This window comes from Eulemur rufifrons, chromosome 1 (genome assembly GCF_041146395.1).
Source record: "Eulemur rufifrons isolate Redbay chromosome 1, OSU_ERuf_1, whole genome shotgun sequence".
Taxonomy (NCBI): Eukaryota; Metazoa; Chordata; class Mammalia; order Primates; family Lemuridae; genus Eulemur; species Eulemur rufifrons.
This window is the reverse complement of record NC_090983.1, coordinates 17,410,721-17,425,556: the sequence shown is the minus strand read 5'-3', so window position 1 is coordinate 17,425,556 and position 14,836 is coordinate 17,410,721. Positions and strand designations below refer to the sequence as shown.

At 56.0% G+C, this 14,836-nt stretch overlaps 1 protein-coding gene across 1 annotated transcript; it reads left to right on the top strand.

Moving 5' to 3' along the window:
- The first annotated feature begins 319 nt into the window (after positions 1–319).
- WNT6 (Wnt family member 6) lies at positions 320–13,151 on the top strand. Its single transcript, XM_069466972.1, has 4 exons — positions 320–626; positions 9,971–10,191; positions 10,425–10,759; positions 12,329–13,151. The coding sequence occupies exons 1-4, from the start codon at positions 547–549 to the stop codon at positions 12,788–12,790; spliced, it is 1,098 nt and encodes a 365-aa protein (XP_069323073.1). The 5' UTR covers positions 320–546; the 3' UTR covers positions 12,791–13,151.
- The last annotated feature ends 1,685 nt before the right edge of the window (positions 13,152–14,836 follow it).

Here is a 14,836-nt window from a genome sequence, read left to right as displayed (position 1 = left end):
CACTCTTCTTCCCCGCCCTTCCTTGCCCCGGACTCTGGGAGGCCGGGGGCGGCGGGGGTTCGCAGTCCCGGAGAGGCGAGAGGTGAGGGGGCGAGGCGAGGGCCGAGGCGGGCTGGACCCGCAGCCACGAGCGCTCCGGCCCCGCCCCGGCACCCCGCTCCCGCCCTCCGCTGCGCTCCTCGCCCGCCGCCCCGGGGCGCACGGCTCGCTCCCGAGAGTCCCGCCGCCTGACTGTCGCAACTGCCACCCCCTTGCCCCCCTGTCCCCCGCCCCCGCCCCGGCCCCGCTCCCCTCCCACCCCCGCCCCCAGCTCTGATTTCTTCTCCCGAGCGAGCTCCGCAGGAGAGACAGGCGCTGGCTGCCCCGTCCGCTCTCCGCCTCCGCCGCGCCCTCCTCGCCGGGGATGGGCCCCCCCGCCGCTGCCGGAGCCATCGCCTCCCGGACGCCGCCGTCGTCGCGCTCGCCCTGAAGCCCGGGCCCTCGCGCACGCCGGTTCGCCAGCAGCCTCGCGCGCTGCCCACTCCCGCCGGCCGTAGAGCGGTCACGATGCTGCCGCCCGCGCCCTCCCGCCTCAGGCTGCTGCTGCTGCTGCTCTTGTGTCCGGCGCACGTCGGCGGACTGTGGTGGTGAGTCCCGCGTCCCGCGTCCCGCGTCCCGCCGTCCCGGCGCGACTGTGGATACTCTAGGGTGGGGACCTGGAGACCGCTGGCGAATGCCGCACCGCGCTCCCTCCGCCTCCGGGCTCTACCTGCTCGCGGAGCCCCCAGCCTCAGTGCAGCGGTGTTGGGGCGCGGGGCGGAGGCGCGTGCGGCTGGCTCTCCTCCCGACCTCGGCCCGGGGCACTCCTGAACTGCTACTTAGATGTTCTTAACCCCCGGCACATTCTATTGTTTTTCCTCCCCTCGTGTCGTCCCCCACCCCTCCAGGTTATGTGCTCAATCCAGGTTACCAAGGTATTGGAGTGTGGGTAGGGAAGAGCTACCCGGGAGGCAGATATCGGAAGAAAAGAATGTGTGAGGAGGGCCCTGGATTTAGGGTAGGGGTCTGGATTTGGGGAAAAGAGAGGAACAAATTGGGGAGCCACAAGACAGAGAGGGTCAAACAGCTGTCCCTTCCCCGCCCCACTTTGCCTAGCAACCCACCGGCTTCTCTCCGGGCTTCTTCAGAGTGGGCTGTAGTGGCGAGAAAGGGAATGTAAAGGGGAAACTGAGCCAGGACCCTGGCTTCTCCATCTCCTCCTCCTGGAGCAAGGAAGAGGAAGAAAGGCAGGAAAGGGACCCAGGCGCCAGGCCCTTCCAGACTTGAGGGTCATGAATGAAAAAAATGTGCAGGGGTGAGATCTGGGAACCGGGGAGAGACCTGGTGAAAGGGAGAGGGGCTGGCCAGCCAAGGGATGGGACCTGGCCTCTGGACCTGGCCCTAGCTAGGCAGCGAAGGTTGCGGGAGCTCTAGCCTTGGGGGGTGGGGCAGGCGCAGGGCAGGGTAGGTGGGTGCGCGGCGGGGACAGCCTGGGGATCCAGATCCTGAAGACTTTTTTCCCTCAGTCTCCAGAGCCGCAAACACTCGCCTGGAATAGCTCAGTGTTTAGAGAGGAGGGACTTGGACAATAGCACTGACGGATCAGCCAATCCTAAGAAGAAAGGGGCTTATCTATTTGCATATCGGCACGTGATTGGCTGGATTCTTATCCTACACTCCTCCCCCACTGTCCGGATTTGGAAGAGACAGATCCCTCTGTTCTGGAGAGATAGGGAGTAGGATGCCCTCACAGGGAGCGGCGGGCCACGATCCCTCCCTCCTCCGTGATGCGGAGAGACGTCTCTCACCGGTGTCAGTGAGGGGGCAAATCGAGGACGACCCAGGTTCCATCTAGGGAACATACATCCTTGATCCTGGCTCAGTATCACGCGGTAGTAGCAGCTTTGAAGTAGACAGACATGAAATCTAACATGTCTGTGACCTTGGGCAAGTCACTTCCTCTCCCTGCCTCCCAGTCTCAATTGTAAAGTAGGGATGACAGCCTCTCTACCTGGCAGGCTTGCTGGGAAGTTTAGGTGGGACGATCTACAAAATGATCTGACGTTAGGAAGTACTCAGTAAATGTGGTGCCTTCTTCATAACCCAGCTTCTTCTGGCTAGGGGTCCCCAGGAGTGAAAAGGGCGATTAATTTAAATTTAAAATTCAGGGTCTCAAGCAAAACTTTGTAAAGAGATCTCTCTCCTGCCACTCCCATACACACCTTTCCTACTTTTGCCCTTTTTCAAGGTGTGGGGACAGAGTCATTCCCTGATGGCCATCGTATTCCCTTTCCTCCCTCATCTGTCTAAATTGTTATTCTTACAGTTAAAATACCACTTCCTCCACGAAGCTGTCACTTTGTCCTGCCTCCAGTTGCCTTCTCTGTGCTGCCACTCTACCTCATACATTGGGCAACTGTGCTAGTGACTGCATTGTACTGACAACCATCTCCTTTTGAGTCTCTCTGTTCACTGCTCCTGGAGGGCAGAGCCTTTGTCTTTAGGACCTTCCAGGCCCAGGACAGCGTAGGTGCTGGAGGGAGATAGGTTTGTGGAGTGTTGTTGAACTGGTTGACTCCCCTTTCTGGGGGTTGTATCTGTGGGGGTTCCTTTGTTCAGGAGGGACTGCTGGGTGGGAGCCGAGCTGAGGGAGAGAGGCCTGGTCCCTTGGAGACTGACCCTGAAGCTGGGAAGCAGGGAGTGGGGGAGGAGGGCAGGTGTGGGAGAACACAGAGGCCTTCATGGCCACAGCTGCAGGGAGGGCAGGGTGAAGAGTGAGAGGCCGCGGTGATAAGGTGTCCGGCGGCTGCCTCACTCAGATGTGTCTCAGACAGAACGTGCCTCTCCTGTCTGCCTAGGCTCCCTCACTCTCCTCTGTCTATTCCTGACACTTCATCTCTTTGGTCTGAGCCCAGACTCCCTTTCTCAGAATCTTCCATTCTACTTACACTCCTGTCCCCACGCCACCCCACCATTGCCCTCCAAGGTCAGGTTTAGGTTGATGGGCTGGACCAAGCATTCTTGTTGGCCTGAGCTTCCTGCCACTCTCCCCACACCCCTCGGTATCACTTCAGCTGGGAGCTTTTGGGCCGGGGCTTCCATGCTGTTCCTTGATGTTTAGCACCTGCTTGCTGGCCCTCTTCTCCCTGCTTCTCAGGGAATCCTGGCTGGGTCAGAGCTCCAGCAGTGGCCAGGAAAACACCTAGGCCTGCAGCAGCCTACTGTAGCCCACTGTGACATTCTAGCAGCAGCCAGGCTGAAAGCCGAGAAGACCCCAGGACCTCTGAGTGACTCAACTGTCCTGGTCAGAAAAGGGGGATCCTGGAGTTGGCTCCGGGACCTGGCTTCAAGTTCTTGAGAAGTTTCCCTTCCACCTTCTTTCACACTCCCCTGCCTTCCCGCAATGCAATGCATGCTTTCTCAACTCTGCTTCCAGCCACTCCATCTGTCTCTTTTCCATCTGTAACCATATCTTTGTGAACCGCAGAATCACAGATTCTAGGACATTGGCCAGGCTCTCTTGAGGTCATGTTGTCTAACCTACTGCCTCCCAGCCAGCCAGCCTATGCTCTGGCCCTGATAGACCCTGTCTTCGGAGTGAGGCAGAGAGGGAGAGACCATGGCTTCCTGGTCACCAGCTCCCCCACCCCGCCACTCTGCTCCCTGCTCTCCTCTTGCCCGCTGCCCCCAGGAAGTTCTTTACAATGTCTGTTCCATCTTTATTTATACCTTCAATCAGTGGCTGTAGAAAATAGCTCACTTTCATAGAATAGCCAAATCAATCTCCTGTCTTCTCTCTTCCTCTTTCCTCTTTCTGTTTTATATTTTTTATGAAAGAAACTAGCCCTCCCGTTGTTCCACTAGGGAAAATACCACCCAGTCTCACTCCCTGCCCCCATCCCATCTTGCCTTTCACCCTCCTCCCCCTTCACTTATGGAAAGGAAACAGGAGCCAGAGGCCTAAGACAGCCTCATCTCTGGCTCCACAGGGAGGCAGGGAAAGGTCCCAGGCTTCTTCGTGACACCCAGGTTTTTCAGCTACCTCTCCCACCCCAGGCTGGGCCTGGCCATCCTTTCTCATCCTGTCTTTATTGGGGGCCCCTGACTCTTCAGGAGCAGTCCTGTTGCTGGCCCCTGCCAAGCTCTAGGGTGGGGTGGGGTGGCCATCCATTCCCCTCTCCAGGCCTCCCGCCTTGGCAGCTTCCCCTGGAGGGAGACAATGGGGCTGTGAGCAGAAAAGGGCAGGGGCAAAAGGAGGCTGTCCTGATCCGAGCCAGAGCATGCCCCGAGCCCACCAGAGTCCTGGCACTGTGACATTTCCTGGGGGGTGCAGCCCCCTCCTTCTTCGTCCTCATCAGAAGCCAGGAGTTGGTGGGGGGAGGTCAGTAGGAGGCTTGATCACCAGGCCCAGCGAGGGGGATTCCAGAGTGTGCACTTTGATGGAGAAACGCAGCTGTGGAGGGGATGAGACGAGGGCAGGGCGGGTGGCCAGGCCATGGGCAGGCTGGCAGCAGGGCTCCGCCAGCCAGAGCAGGAGGCACTCGGGACCGCAGGCGCCTGTCCTCAGAGGATGGGTGGGGAGCGCCCCCTAGCCTGCACCCTCTTTCCTGCTTGGGCAGAGTGCCACCTGGGGCTTCCCCAGAACTGCCTGAGGAGGAGCTGAGCCAAAGGTCTCTGGGAGGCCTCTCCCGCTCTCCATCTTGGCCTCTTTGGCTAGTTCCTCCAGCTCTGAGCCCTGTGTTTAATTCAGAAGTTAGATCTAGAAAGGACTTAGAGATCACCTGGTCTAATATTCTCACCTACTCAGTGAAGACAGCAAGGTCCAGGGACAGGAGGTGACTTGCCCAAGGCCACCCAGAATGTTGGAAGCTGAGAGCCGAGGCTGACTCTGCACTCATCCCTGTGTGCGGTGTGGGGTGGGGAATCAGAGATGAGGTATGGAGCCTTCCACAGGTCCCTCCTGCTCTCCCATCCCACCCTCACATGGGTGCCCACACCCCAACCTGAGAGAGCAGAGGGCTCAGGACAGACTCTGCTCAAGGCGTCCAGAAGAGGCCCATCCACCCATTCCTTTGCTCCCCCAGCCCTGGCCAGTAGGAAGCCCCTATGCACAGCAATGTCTGTCCAGGAGGGGAAGCCCCTGCCTCTCCCAAGAGTGATGAGGAGAGAAGTGTAAGGAAGGACATACAGAACCAAGTTGGACCGGAGTGAGGAGGGGCAGTATGGGGGTGGCTGGTGGGCAGTGGGGAGGCAGGGGTTAATGGGGCTGGGGCATCACTAGCTTTGATGTGGTGGTTGGGGTGGGGGTAGGGACTGGGGGAGGGGGAGCAGTAATTACCGAGTTAGACAGAGCAGGACAGGACAGGCGGGCCGGGCACAGGCCCGGGCCCAGCCGCCTCAGCAGCCGTCAGGCAACATTTTTCTGCCCCTTCTCCACCACCCACCTCCTCCACCCCCGTGCAACCCCCACCCACAGCCCCAGGGCTCAGGGCTCCCTCTGCTGGCTTCTGGGAGGTGGGGTCAGTCTAGGGACTTTGGGAGTGGGGGTGGGGAAATAGAGGGAGGACAGCTATGAGACCATTCAGAGAAGGCTGAGTATCCAAACGGCCTGTGGCCCCTTCAGCCTCAATAATCCACCAGGACTGCCTGCTGGGAAAGCGGGGAGGGTCCTCTGGGTGCATCTGGTCTATGAGCAGGGCCAGATGGAGGAGGAGGGAGAGTTGGAGCAAAGGGTGTTCTCGGCAATCCACCAATGCTGCCTGCATGCACCTGTTTGTCCTGCACTGTGCAGGTCTAAGAGATGTGTAAAAGTGCGAGCAGGAAGACAAAAAATAGTTGTCGAAGGCCACCCGCCAGACAGGTCCTTTACATATGTAACCTGGAGGTAGGAAGGTATTATTTCCATTTTACAGTTGAAAAAACTGAGGCTCGGGAAGTTAAGTCTCATAATCCAGCCAACAAATGCTAAGTGCCAACACCACATGCTAGGGACTCATTCGGCATCACAGAACCAGTAAATGGCAGAGTCCAGATCCAAGCCCAAGTCTGGTGGATCCCACAAAAGCCCTGAGTGTACTCTGCTAATGACATCATGCCCACTTGTGAGATTTTTGTCTTTAATGAATTTTCCACCTAATTGGAGACAGAAGACAAGCGAACATGAAAAGTTAATTATGCCACTGGCAGGATAACAAGCATTCGCCAAAGGAGTGACACCTGGAGTGATGGCGGTGTTGGTGCAGGCTGGGACCCAGAGGAGGCTCCTTAGGGCAAGTGAGATCAGAGGTGAGCTTGGAGAGATGCCGGCTAAGATTTGATGACTTAGGGGTGCAGAGGGGGTGGCTCTGAGTCCAGAAACTTTGTGGTGTGATCTGGGATGGATTCAGTTAGGAATCCCTGCTAGAAGTAAGGAGCTATGTGGGGGATGGTGTGGGAGGCCACCTGTGTTTTCCTTCCAGCCCTGTTGGGTGTCTTAAATAATCACCTTACTTTTCTTACAGTGGAGATCCTTCCACCAAGTGGCCAGCCTCTGTCACCTCTCCTTTCATATTTGTTCATCTGTATAACAAGGGTGAAGTGGGTGGGGCTGGACTGGATGATCCCTGGCATTCTCTTTGGCCCTCTGAATCCAGAGGCAGAAAGGTAAAGGGCCTCCAGGGCTTAGGTCTACAGATGTTGCCAGTAGGAACTAGCTGGCCCCTGATGCCACTGATCCTACCAATCATGGTCCTTGGGAGGGAGATCTTGGTGCAGGCCAAGCCAGTTAGGATGACCAACACTAAGCTTGTCCCTTCTGGTCCGCATGCTGATTTCTTTGAGGTCTGGCCTCAGCTTTTCTATGCCCAGGAATGGCTGCTTGATTAGGTCCTATATATTGTGCATTCCCTACCACTGCTGTGCTCCAGGCTCCAGAGGGGCACATCTTCTCTGGGCTGATCCCAGGCCAATGCAGACCCAGAAGTGCAAAAGTGCAGAGTTCATTCTCTAAGGAAGGTGAAAGAAAGAAAGGAAGGGAGGTAAAAGGAGAGGGGAGGCGGAGGAATCATTTCTTGATGTGGAGTCAGCTGTTAAAGTCAGAGGGGCCATGTGAGCCTCTCATGCTAACTCCTCATTTTTCTGAAGCCCAGAAAGGAAACTGACTTGCCCAGAGTGGCTCAGGTCTCACAGAGCTGACGGAAACCAGGGTTCAGAAGCAAGGCTTGGTGTTTTGCCCAGTGCCCCCTGCCATGCCCCTTCTGGAGTTTTATTTCCTATGTATTTAGGATGGGAGCGAGGACAGGAGGGCAGGGAATGAGCTGGTCCCTTGGGATTCTAGCTGCTACTACTGCCCATCCTCCTCCTGGTCAGCTCGTAAACAAGTCTAGTTCCCAGGCAGCCAGCCAGCCTGGGGAGCCAGACCCAGACCAGAAACTGGCTCTGGGCAGCCCCTCAACCCCAGCCCCACCTCCTGACAGGCCCTGCTCTTCCTACTCCTCACGATTCCTCCCCTATCTCTAGCCCCTGGGAAGCAGACAAGGTCAGGAGATTTTCAGAGGTCAGGAGATTTTCAGGAGATTTTCGCCTTTCTCCCTTGCTTGTCCTCACTCCTTCCTGCTTTCCTAGGAGAAGAGGAGGAGGGAGAGGAGAGGGATGGGGCAGAGTAACCTTGGGAAGATAAGGCCAGTCAACCTTGGGAAAGCAGGGAGTTAGCAGAGGGCAGGGTTGAGGAGGGGGACTGAGGAACTTAGCAGCAGGGGCAGTAGGGGTGGGGAGGATGAGTTTGCAGAGCCCCAGACTCCCAGGTGGAGTCCTAGACATACAAGTCCATGGGATGAGCTGGACAACTGCAGAGAGGACTTATTCTCTGCCTCCAAATCCTAATGGGGGAAAAAAATGTCTGAGGAAATGAATTAGAAGTCATGAAATAACATGTGGACAAGGGCTTGGGCTCAAGTGAGGAACTTCTCCCCAGATGGCTCATTCATTCATTCAAAAATGTGTACTAAATGGTGTTCACTGCAGTATAATGTACTACATGTATTAATATTATTCATGTATAACATAAAATTCATGATAGGCAAATTTTAATAATAAGAATTGGGGGGGAAGTATGAATTAAGAACCTAAAAATCTGCCAGGGGAGTCAAAGGAAAATAAGACAGACTTAACTCTCAAGGAGCTCATGTCTACTGACACTGGACAACCACGCTGGAAGCTGCCTCAAATCCTTTTTGTAATTAGTTGGGATAGATAGATGGATAGATCCAGAGAGACGGATCAACTGTCAAAGTCACCGGGCCATTGGGAACCTACCCCAGCCCACTCTCCACTGCTCCCTCCATTGTTAATTCTCTAGGTTGGGAAAGGGTGGGAGCTGGTGCTGAGCAGGTCCTAAGTACATGGAGGGAAGGTCTGTGCTGTAAGTCTCTCCCCTGAGGAGAGATGTCTGGTTCCTGAGCTACTTGGGTAGGGATGATGACAGCAACCTGATCATGTGTGTTTGTGTGTGTGTGGGGGGCGGCGGGTAGTAGTAGACCTTAAAGGACTGAGCTTACACATCTTTCTGCAACCACCTCTTTAAGCATCTTACTCCTCGGTGTTGAGAGTTCTACCTTAAGACCTAAATTCCTCTTGCTGCTATTTAAGACCATTACATCTCATTGTTGTGGGGCCAGAACATGCCTGGGCAGCCTGTGCTTGTGGAGCAAATGGGGACAGTGGGGCGGATATGCACTAAAACAAAACCAGAAAGTAGGTCACCTTCACCTTTGACACTATTTACTACCACCATTCTCCTCTACAATTTCTATCTCCTGGTGCCTCCTCTCCCCACCCAGGGTCCTTTTTCTGCCCTCTGCAGAAGGGTTTTTGGATGGTCTTAAATTAGTCCTGGTTCTCAAGTACTTTGCTCACTTATTCTCTAAGACAGGGATGCCAGCTAAGTGTTCAAATAGAAGCAATCGGATTAAAGCAATTCCCCCCCAGGTATGAATCCCTACTTGACTTAACCTTCAGGGGTCTGGTATGTGGCAGCTCTCTCCTAAGGCCGAGTGAAGGCCAGGAGTGGAAGAATTCCTGAAAGTGTGTGGAACTTCCCATGAGGTCATCACCCACCAAGCCAAACACTGTCCCCCTTCCCCAATCAGTTATGTCACCCCAGTGTGCAGGGCTTGGCTCCCTGCCATCCTGCTCTGGGAAGCCCACAGACCCTGGAACAGGAGAAGGGTCAGTGTCCCCTACTTCCCAATAATGCTTCAGAGACTTGGTCCCCAGCTCCTTCTTCCTGCTCCCCAGTTAAGGGAAGCAGAGGCTATCAGGGTGGGAGAGCCCACCTTAGAGATCAAAGTCCAGCCCTCCCATTTTATAGGAGAAACTTGGGCCAGAGGGGTGTGTGTGACTTTCCTCAGAGGTTCCATTCCCTAGCCATGCTAATATCTCATGGCGTTCTATCTCCCTGGAATTGGCCCTGACTTTCATCAGATCTGTTCAGCAGACACATATCCAGTTTGTGGTCCACTAGGACCAGATCCTTCCCTGACACTGCCTACTTTTCTTTGGTGTCTCCTTATGACACATGCTTTCTTTCCCTTCACAGCCTTCTTGCTCTTTTGTCTGCTAATTTTCTCCTTGTCTCCCTTTTGGGCTAGGCCTATTGAATTTTAACCTTGGCTTACCTGGCCAGCTGCCTTCACCTTGAGTCAAATTCCTATAAGGATTTATTAATGAAGATGTACACAGAAGGATAAGACTGATTCCTTGCTCTATAGCAATTTTCAGTCTAGAATCTTGTTAAGAGGGGACACAGACAGGGAATGGTAAGAAAGCAGAAAGGAATCTCAAGCTCAGTTGGGGGTAGGGTGGGGAGGCATGTCACAGCTCCTGGCTGTGGGCTGAGTGGAGCTGGTCTTTGTCCCCTCCACCCCAAGCCCCTTTTTTGTGTTACACCCCTAACCTGATGCTCTCTGCTCCGCAGGGCCGTGGGCAGCCCCTTGGTCATGGACCCTACCAGCATCTGCAGGAAGGCGCGGCGGCTGGCTGGCCGGCAGGCCGAGTTGTGCCAGGCTGAGCCTGAAGTGGTGGCAGAGCTAGCCCGGGGCGCCAGGCTCGGGGTTCGAGAGTGCCAGTTCCAGTTTCGCTTCCGCCGCTGGAACTGCTCCAGCCACAGCAAGGCCTTTGGCCGCATCCTGCAGCAGGGTCAGTGTGGGGAGGGGCTGGGAGTGGGGCTGCTTTCTTCTCGCTGGGGGACCAGAGGAGATGGGAACTGGTTTGGGGAGGCTGCCTGAGACCCACCTCCCCCTGGGGGCTGGGCACCCTGCCTGGCCCTGTCTCCCAGGCCTTTCCTGAGGCCTCCACACCGCCCCGCCCACCGCAGGTCCTGGGCCTCAGCTGTGGTCCTGCGCGCTGACTGCTCTTCCCTGCACCCGCAGACATTCGGGAGACGGCCTTCGTGTTTGCGATTACGGCGGCGGGCGCCAGCCACGCGGTCACACAGGCCTGTTCCATGGGAGAGCTGCTGCAGTGCGGCTGCCAGGCGCCTCGCGGGCGGGCCCCACCCCGGCCCTCTGGCCTGCCCGGCACCCCAGGGCCCCCCGGCCCCGCGGGCTCCCAGGAAGGCAGCGCCGCGTGGGAATGGGGAGGCTGCGGCGACGACGTGGACTTCGGGGATGAGAAGTCCAGGCTCTTTATGGACGCGCGGCACAAGCGGGGACGCGGAGACATCCGCGCGTTGGTGCAACTGCACAACAACGAGGCGGGCCGGCTGGTGCGTACCGGCAGGAAAGTGGAAGTGTGTGGGGGGCGAGTGTGGTGTGTGTAGGGGTGTGTCTGTGGAAGTGTGGGCATGAGTGCGGGTGTGTAGGTGTAGGGGTGTGTTAATGTGTGTGGGAGTGAGCATGGGCAGAGGGGCACGCGTTAGATTGGCTGGGAGCTTGGATGAGCATGTGGGGGGTGAGGTGCCTGCATAGAAAAGGGGTAACTTGGGGGTCTGGGAAGGCTTGATGCTGGATGGTACAGTGGGCAGAGTGGGGAGAGGACACTCAGGGAATAGCACTGAGGGCGTGTAGTGATCCAAGGAAGGGAGGACATAGCTCTGAGACAGGACAGGTTAAGCAAAGCTTGGGGTGCCAGGGCAGGGGCAGGGGACGGATGAGGGATGAGGGGCAGGGGAGGGGAAGAGGGAGGCAAGGCTGGAGATGAAAGATAGGAGAGAAGCTGGAACAAAGGTCTGGGGCCTGGAGGTAGGGAAGACGGGGAGTGAGGGAGACCTAGAAAGGGCTAGAACAGGCTGAGGGACAATGGGCTTGAAAAGGAGTGAAGGACAAGGAGCCAATCCTGGGGTCAGGCAGAGGCCAGGACAGCCATAACTGTTGCTGGACACTTGCCAACTGGCTGCCCAGCAACCCCTGACCAAGTGTCACCTACCCAGAGCCATGGCAGCCTCTCCCCTCTCCTCTGACATGAGGAGGACCCCAGGAGCTCTTGTTTAGGGGCAAGAAGCCTGACTGGGTGAGATGGTTCCAGGAGGGAGTCAGGAGAGAAGTGGGGGGCAAGGGGGGCACATGTCTGTAGGTCAAGTTGGCCCTCCGACTCTGAGCTTCCAGGGATGATTTTCCTGGATGATCTAACCCATAAATCTCTAGTAGGGTTGTGAATCTTAGACCCCAGCTTGAGACAAGAACAGCAAATAAGGGAGAGAGTTTCTGGGTTCCCTTCTCTGTAGTGCATTCCCAGTAGGCCCTCCTGCACCCTATACCTCAGGTCTAGGGTCCTCTAGGGACACCACCACACACACCCTGTGTCCTCTAGGGTTTGGGGCCTGAGGCATCGGGTGGGGGGTTGGGGGGAAGGGGCCCAGAGAAGAATGTCCAGACAGGCCCAAATACCTGTTGAGGAGAGTTGGGGAGGGGTGGCGTAGACAGACGCCCAGGCGGCTGGCTCTGCGTCTCTCTCTGCTCAGCCCTGCCTGGGGCGTGAGGGGCAGGAATGAGGGGGCTGGGCTGGCAGGAGGGCTAGGCTTCGACAGCTGCCACCTCTCCCCCTCCTCTAGAATCTCACCCCTGCCGTCCATTCTGCTTTCTCTCCCACCCCCTGTCTTTGGATCCTGGAATCTCTGCGCTACATACTGTCCTCCCACTCCTCACTTCTCTTACCCCTCCATCCTTATTCTTCCTCCTCCTTTCTGAACTGTCTCTTCCTTGATTTCCTGCTCCCCACCTTGCGCTCTTTTTTTCTTTTTGGTCTGCATTTTCCTCTCTTCTGTTCACCTACCACCCCCAATCGTATTTTCTGTCCGTTCTGTGTCCCCATCCGCCCGCCCCTCTGCTGCCCGCAGGCCGTGAGGAGCCATACGCGCACGGAGTGCAAGTGCCACGGACTGTCCGGCTCATGCGCGCTGCGCACCTGCTGGCAGAAGCTGCCCCCGTTCCGCGAGGTGGGCGCGCGGCTGTTGGAGCGCTTCCATGGCGCCTCGCGCGTCATGGGTACCAACGACGGCAAGGCCCTGCTGCCCGCCGTCCGCACTCTCAAGCCGCCGGGCCGCGCCGACCTCCTCTACGCGGCGGACTCGCCGGACTTCTGCGCCCCCAACCGGCGCACCGGCTCGCCGGGCACTCGCGGCCGCGCCTGCAATAGCAGCGCCCCGGACCTGAGCGGCTGCGACCTGTTGTGCTGCGGCCGCGGGCACCGCCAGGAGAGCGTGCAGCTGGAGGAGAACTGCCTGTGCCGCTTCCACTGGTGCTGCGTAGTGCAGTGCCACCGCTGCCGCGTGCGCAAGGAGCTCAGCCTTTGCCTCTGACCCGCGGTCCTGGCCCTAAACTCACTGCGCAGAGCCGCCTCTCGCACCTGCGGGACCTCAGGGCTCCAGCAGGGGGCGCTGGCCGGCCTGGCCTCTCCCTGCCGAAGGCCATCATCTCCCAGGCCTCTGGAAACGGCAGGGGGCTTGAGAAGTACGGCTGCCCGCGAAGGCCACGGGCGCCTGGCAGCCCCCGAAAGGCGCTGGGGGAGTTTCTGAGGAAGACTGTACCAGCCCTTCCTGTCCTTGGTCCCCAGGTGGAAACCAAAAAGCCAGTCTCTAGGCCCCTGGATGTGAGGCTCCTCAGAACTGCTGGCCATGGGATAGGCGGGTGAATTTAGTATCAATAAAGATATTTAAACCAATAGAACTGGACCCACAGTTTGGGAGGAGGCTGATCTCCTGTGGGCTTCCAGAAGGCCAGGCTCCGGAAGCAGCGTGTAAAGGGAGGTGGTTTTGATGGAACTAGGGTCTCGGGGACATTATACTGGGTCTCTGTCCCATCGCTCTCTAACTGGGTTGGGTTCTCCTGGAAACCCTCCCTTGGCACTCTTGTTCACTCTTGCCACCCGTCTGGGGCCTGGATCTGCATTTGGGAAAGAAATAGCGATTCCTCTTTATTAAAAGGACAGAGTGAAAGGGAGGGTCCAGGAAAGGGGACCAGAAGTCTCTGGTGGTGTGCTCAGCTCTGGGGTGAACCCTTGTCTTAATATTTAGGGGATTGTGTCTGTTTCTGTGACCCCTGGGGAACTCAAGGGTAGACTTTTAAGGCCATGCAAGCCCATAGGATTAAAGCACTTTATAAACTGTATAATGTGATGGAAATATGTTATTAACAACACCAGATTTTGTTACTGTCAAAATTAGCTTCACCCCCATTAGCATTGCAAAGACTGTCCAAAACAGCATTCTAATCACTCTTAGAGGAAGAGGAAGTGAGTTTGTCTTGGGCCTCAGAGCTCTCCAGTGATCTTGGTCCTCTCTATATGTCTAGCTTGGGCTTCCTCACAGCATGGTGGCCTTAGGGTAATCAGACTCCTTACATAAGACTGACTTTCAAAGAGAGTGTACCAAGCTTGAAGGCAGAACCTCTTTTTAAGGTCCAATGCAGGAAGTTACATAGCATCACTGTCATTCTCTATTGGTTGAAATAAGTCACAGAGCCAGCCAAAATTCAAAAGGAGGGGAAATAGCTAACACCTCTCCATGGAAGGAGTGGCAAAGAATTTGCAGCCATTATAATCCATCCCACACCCTCACAGGATTGTTGGAAGGATTTTCTTTTCTTTTCTTTTCTTTTTTTTTTTTTGAGATATTCAAGCACTTAACATAGCATTTGACACATAATAATTTATGTCAAATTTATGTTTAATAATTGGTAGTTACTGTGAAAATGAGTACAGAGAGGTGATGCTTTGCAGGTGTTGAGCAGACCCTGATTGAAAATGAAGATACCCAACTTTTAGCAGAGACCAAAGGGAATTAATGAATGGCTCTCATACCTGGGAAGTCCAGAGATAAATCTGCATTAAGGTACAGCTGAAATCAGGGGCTCAAATGATGTCACAGGTCTCTCTCATCTCCTTGCCTCATTGCCCTGGTATCTGTTGTTTCTGCATATCTCTGCCTCTCCTTGCATACTGTCCTCATTCTCTCCTCAGCAGACTTTCTCCATGTGACAGCTCTATGCCTATGTTCTTAGAGCTGTTGATTCAAAATAAGAAGACTGGTCTTCCCAGTTATCTCCAGCAGAAGGCCCAAGGAAGACCCCAGTTCATTCAGCTAGGTCATTTGCCTAACCCTGAACCAATAATGGTGTGCAGGGAGATGTACAACCATGACTGGGATTGGCAGTCTCCTAGAATGGAGTGGGCGGTGGGGCTCAGGAAGGAAAGTAGAGTTCTTCAAATGAAATGAAAGGAAGCGGAACTCATCCTGGATGAGCTTAACCTACTGTCCAGTACGTCCGCCCCGCCCCCACAATGCCCCACAATGTCAGGTTGCAGTGGGAAGGATGGGGCATCTGGGTTTTCCTTCCTGCCTCCTCCT

What these genes read in the sequence shown, in the direction of transcription:
- WNT6 (XM_069466972.1), top strand. Translation starts at nt 547, where the DNA reads ATGCTGCCGCCCGCGCCCTCCCGCCTCAGGCTGCTGCTGCTGCTGCTC. An exon ending in TGGCCGCATCCTGCAGCAGG is followed by an intron (nt 10,192 to 10,424) that starts GTCAGTGTGGGG and finishes CTGCACCCGCAG; the next exon opens with ACATTCGGGAGACGGCCTTC. An exon ending in ACAACGAGGCGGGCCGGCTG is followed by an intron (nt 10,760 to 12,328) that starts GTGCGTACCGGC and finishes TGCTGCCCGCAG; the next exon opens with GCCGTGAGGAGCCATACGCG.